Source organism: Mastomys coucha, unplaced genomic scaffold, assembly GCF_008632895.1.
Source record: "Mastomys coucha isolate ucsf_1 unplaced genomic scaffold, UCSF_Mcou_1 pScaffold6, whole genome shotgun sequence".
In the NCBI taxonomy this organism is placed as follows: Eukaryota; Metazoa; Chordata; class Mammalia; order Rodentia; family Muridae; genus Mastomys; species Mastomys coucha.
In genome coordinates this window covers 112,236,866-112,241,994 of record NW_022196912.1, presented here as the reverse complement: position 1 = coordinate 112,241,994, position 5,129 = coordinate 112,236,866, and the positions used below count along the sequence as shown (strand labels likewise).

At 40.7% G+C, this 5,129-nt stretch overlaps 1 protein-coding gene across 6 annotated transcripts in view; it reads left to right on the top strand.

Annotated features, from left to right (window-relative positions):
- Positions 1–5,129, top strand: part of Galc (galactosylceramidase) — a 68,288-nt gene that overhangs the window by 34,460 nt on the left and 28,699 nt on the right. For all 6 annotated transcript variants that reach the window (XR_004114066.1, XM_031355317.1, XM_031355316.1 and 3 more), the window contains exon 8: positions 2,846–3,001. Coding sequence is in view for 5 of the 6 variants with exons in the window: in XM_031355317.1 (XP_031211177.1) it covers positions 2,846–3,001 (156 nt within the window). In the remaining variant the exon portion in view is untranslated. The remainder of the gene's footprint in view (positions 1–2,845; positions 3,002–5,129) is intronic.

The window sequence follows — 5,129 nt, the reverse complement described above, 5'->3', positions numbered from 1 at the left end:
TGCGACTTGTGGGGCCTGTTCCTCCAAGGTAGCTGTTCTGATCTCAGAAACTCACCCAAGAGAGAATGTCGGATCCCGCCTGGGTCTCTGGCTTAATGCGCTCTCTGGAGGTAGGCCCTCCTCTTGCAGGGAAGGGGCAGAGGAGGACGCTGAACCCCCTCTGTCACTGGAAGCTGAGAGGATCGTGTCCCTGCCGCCCTGAGGCTCCCCTGGGTGTCGTGGGGCCTGTGGCTCCCGGCTGGCTGCTCAGGTCTCAGAAACTTACCCGAGAGAAAATGGCGAATCCCGCCCGGGTCTCTGGCCTAAGGCGCCTCAGGGCTGGCCGCTCCAGTCTCAGAAACTCACCCGAGAGAAAATGGCGAATCCCCGCCCGGGTCTCTGGCCTAAGGCGCCTCCGGGCTGGCTGCTCCAGTCTCAGAACCTCACCCGAGAGTTGTGTGAGTTTTTAAATCCTTTCTCCATGGTCATTTGAATTTTCTAGGTTTTGGTCTTCTGAAATAGTCATTCCTTGGCTCCTGCTGCCATAGGAAATGCATACCTCCAGGAACCATTCACAATGCTTAAGGCATGCACTGTAGCTGCAGGTTTTGGTTCTGTAGTCACTGTACCTCCTGGGATGTCGGCTAGGCCCTACTGTCCCTAACTACGGTCTCTGACTACTGTCCCTAATGCCCTTGTGTACTTTCCCTCATTGTAAGTGTGGCTGTCTAATTTAGTTTGTGTTCCGCTTCTGGCATCTCATTCTCCTATAAACCTCTGCCATTCCCACCGAGATTGTTTGCTGCCTTAGGCCTGTACTGTCTGATACAGTAGCCATCCGTCTCACCTATCTGTGGGGCACTGCAAATATGGCTAGGCTAACTTAGGGGTGTCAGAAGTGTGAAATACAGACTGTTTTGTAAGTTAATTTTCAAACCCCAAACCAGCCTTTACCATCTTTGTATTGATTAAACATTGAATGATAATTTGGATATGCGGGTTGAATTAAATAATGCAAAATATATAAGCAAAACTCAAAAGAAGTATATGGGATATATTTATGATAAGAGAAAGAGCTCAGATTATAAAATTTCAGAATGTAGAAATATTTTGGAAGATGTGGATCCTTATAAAGACAGAGTTAAAATTTACTTCTATTCTGACCTTCTTAAAAAATCAGTGATTGCATAGCAAATAGTTCTAGGATTTTCTTCCTTAGAACATATAGATATGCGTGCATTTCCATCAGATACTATCAGACAAGATAGGTATCATGGCTCATGCTAGCACTCAGGATGCTGAGGTGAGGGGGCTCCTGAGTGTGAGGCCAGCCTGCAATTACATAGTATGCTTTAGGCTAACTTGTGCGACAGAACGAGACAAACAAACAAACACAGGTATATCAGACATTATTTTCTGAAAGCCAACTAAAAATATCCTGATTTTAATATATTAACAAGTAATATCTGACTGAAGTGCCAAACTGGACACTATGATCACAGTGTAAAGTTAAGGGATATAAGAATTAAATGTAAAACTATCTTAGAATTATAGGTTGCAGCCATTAGTAATTTGAAGATTAGCAGTTTGATTTTTCGAGTTTGGCACAATAGGTAAGTTCATTAATTTCTTAACCCTAGGAGGAGCTAGAATACTCTCGGATGTTTGTAATGTTGACCTGCACTGGTGACGAGTTGCCTGTCTCAGCTGTTTGGAGCACTCAGATCGTTCCTGATGGAGCCTCACTGTTTTCCAGTACTTCCGGTGGTGCTCTCTGCTCTGTGTTCAAACAACTCCCAATCAGGGCTTTCTGCTAAAATGACCATGATTAAAATGATATTGATTACAAGGTCTTTACAATTATTCTTCTGATGTTATACTACTCTAAGAAAGTACAGATATTAGAATTGTGATATAACAAGTCTCTTTTATTCTCAAACTGTTTGTGAATAATTAAACTAGAAAGTTTATACTCTTATTCCTGAAGTGAATGCACTCTTATTATTGTATTACCATCTAGTTTCTAATTTACATTTACTATCTTAGTAGTGTTGATTCACTTAATAGTGTCTATAGTTGTCATTAGAGCAGTGTTTTATTCTTGCTACAATCAGCATATATGTAGACCTCTCCTGAGTGACTCTGTTCACATGCCAGAATGAAAGGAGTTGATTTTCTGGGACAGATTCTCAACCACTGCTCTTTGGATGTCTTGACAAAGTGTCTGGATATTGCTACCTAGCCTGTTCAGAGCTAATACCGACCCCATGGCTGAGAATCACTACTGCTTTGAGACAGTACCTTAATTTTCTCAGTGTAGTTCATTCTTCTCACACAAGAATTAATGATACACTGATATTTATGGGGCTTTGTGGATTTGTTTTAGTGCTCTGCCTTGAAGGAAATGTCGACATTTCTGTCTCAAGAGGACAGAGGTATAGGAGAGGTTGCTTCTTCACAAAGTGGCCACCTCATCTTGTTTGGCCTCCTGGCTGTTCACCTCCCTTCCAAAGCTCCCTAGCTTCCCCAGCAAAGACTGAACCTTTTTTTTTTTAAACTTTGTTTTCCACTTTAAGTGGCCTCTGTGACCTGTCACTTGCTTCCATTCCTGGGTTTCAGAATATCCTCATTTATTTGTGTGGCTGCAGGCTTCTGCTGTTGTGATTCTTTGCTGTCATTTGTAGAGTGCCCACAGATGGAACAGTGGGAGGCCATGCCTTCTTTCCATTGTCTTCTGAAAGCCACTTGATTTTTTTTTTTTTTTTTTTTAACAGTAAACCTGGGCAAAGAGCTGTATTTGAGTTCACCCATCTGCTTTATGGAAGCTTGGTGCCTCTGACTTCTCCTCTTGTACCCTTTCTCTTAGAGCTCACTATCCCGGAACCTACACAGTGTGGAATGCAAAGATGTCAGGGAAGAAGCTTTGGTCATCTGAAGATTTTAGCACCATCAACAGTAATGTTGGCTCAGGCTGTTGGGGGCGCATATTGAACCAGAATTACATCAATGGCAATATGACCGCGTAAGTTATTTTCCAATCTTTTGTTTGGAAAAGAAATTTTAGAAAACACAGTAAGTAGAAAAAATGAATCACTAAAATCACTATAATTTTATATCCTTGATTCAATGGCTGTAAACATATGCTTTTATTTTGTCAAATCTATACCTTCTTTTCTATATTTGAGAAGAGTCTATATTAAAGAAAGTTGGGTTTATTGGGGTGCAGTTTACTCAGGAGGTACAATGTTTTTTGATGTTACATATATTTTAAGTTACTTTGTCATATTATACCATCATATTTAATATGTCTCTAAAATGTAAGATTATTTCCTCACATGATCATATCATTTTCATAAATGTGAGCATATAAAATATTTCTAATTTTCAGCCTTTCATATTTTTTAATGTCATTTGTAATGAAAGATAGCACATCTGCATGCATTGCATTTAGTAGCTGTGGTCCCAAAGTCTCTTTAGAATTGTTACCCACCCTTCTTTCATAACTACCTTTAAAATAAAACAAAAGCAAAAACCAACCAGACACACACACACACACACACACACACACACACACACACACACATACACACAAACCAGGGCTATAACCTTTACTTGGTACTGATTTCTCCTCTGACTGTCTGCCTCCCTTAACTTTATCCAACTCTTCACAAAACAAAGTTAATAAAGAACAGCAGAATCCCTTTTGTTACTAAAGGGGATACTTCCTAAACTCTTTGACGGCTTAGAAGTAATTAGATGCAAAGTTAGCCTTATAATTATGAGTCGAATACAAACAAGCCAGTGTGCACACTTTTGTGGTGGCTTGTTCGCTGTTAAGATAATGCATGCTCACTTCAGACAATTGAGAAAATGAAGGTATGTTCAAACAGTGACACAAAGCTGTCTATAATCTTTCCATTTTGAAACAGTGGTCCTTAAAACATTCTCCTGTTTTTATATACTTTTAAATATGAAATTGACACCTTAGCATATGGTCTGTTGAGTAAGTTGCTTTTTATTTAACAGGGTGTTATTACTTTTTTTTTTCATACTAAGTATATTTTTTTTTCATGCCTTTTCCCATGCCTTTTGTCTTGTTTGTTTGTTTGTTTGAGGCAGTGTTTTCCTATTATTGCTCAGACTGGCCTTGAACTCTTCCCCAGTACTGAAATTATAGACATGCACCACCACATCCAGACTCTATCAGACATCCATATTCTGTCACATAAGGAAATATTTCCTGACTTTGCCCTGTTGTAAGCAGTCCTGTGGCACCTATTATATGGGTGTGTAGGCAGCTGCTCTCCCTTCCAGGATCCTGGAGTTGTACATCTGGTCAGTACTCATGGCGATTCTGATGATGCCTAAGTTTGGGAAACACCAGTGTACAAAATAGAGGATGCTATGCATGTGTGACCCAGGTCAGGCGAACTCTTACAATGTATATTGCTTGTGTGTCACTGTGTGTGCATAATCATCATTATCTTCACTTTACAATAAGGTAATGAGAAGGGTTAGCTTTTCTAAGAGTGCCAGAGTAGCTTTGTGTGTTGGGAGGAAATTTGGTTCGGGGAGGTGAAAATCTCTGGGTGAGTGTTTGTTTTCAGCTGAAGGGAAAACAGCCAGATATAAAAACTTAGGTTTTATGCCTGAATTTTTTGAAAGCTGTAGGGCCCCAACTCTGCTCCTGCAGCTCAGTATGTATGTAAATTATTAGTGTCTATCCTCTGAAAAGAAGCCTAAAGCCAGACCAGCAAGTTGACCCAGTTAGTATAGCAGTGGAAGCAGAGATAAAGAGGTAGGTTAGAGTTGTATCATGTGTTTCATCCTCTCAGCCACCCACGGATGCAGAACAGTCATCATCCTGTTTCCACAGCTGAGGGAACAGGGTAAGAGGAGCTTAACTCCTCGAGTCTTGACATGAACCCAGACTGGCTGACTCTAAGAGTTTTTATGAAAACTGCAGCAGTCAAGTTCATCAGCTCTATGTGAAGTTGGGTATTAGGAAGCCGTGGTGGGGGAGCAGTTACAGCAAAAGCTTTCACTTAAACTTGTTTCAAATCGTTGACATGTCAAGCATGAATCATCTATTGGCTTGATCACTATTTTGTGTGTGTGTGTGTGTGTGTGTGTGTGTGTGTGTGTGTGTG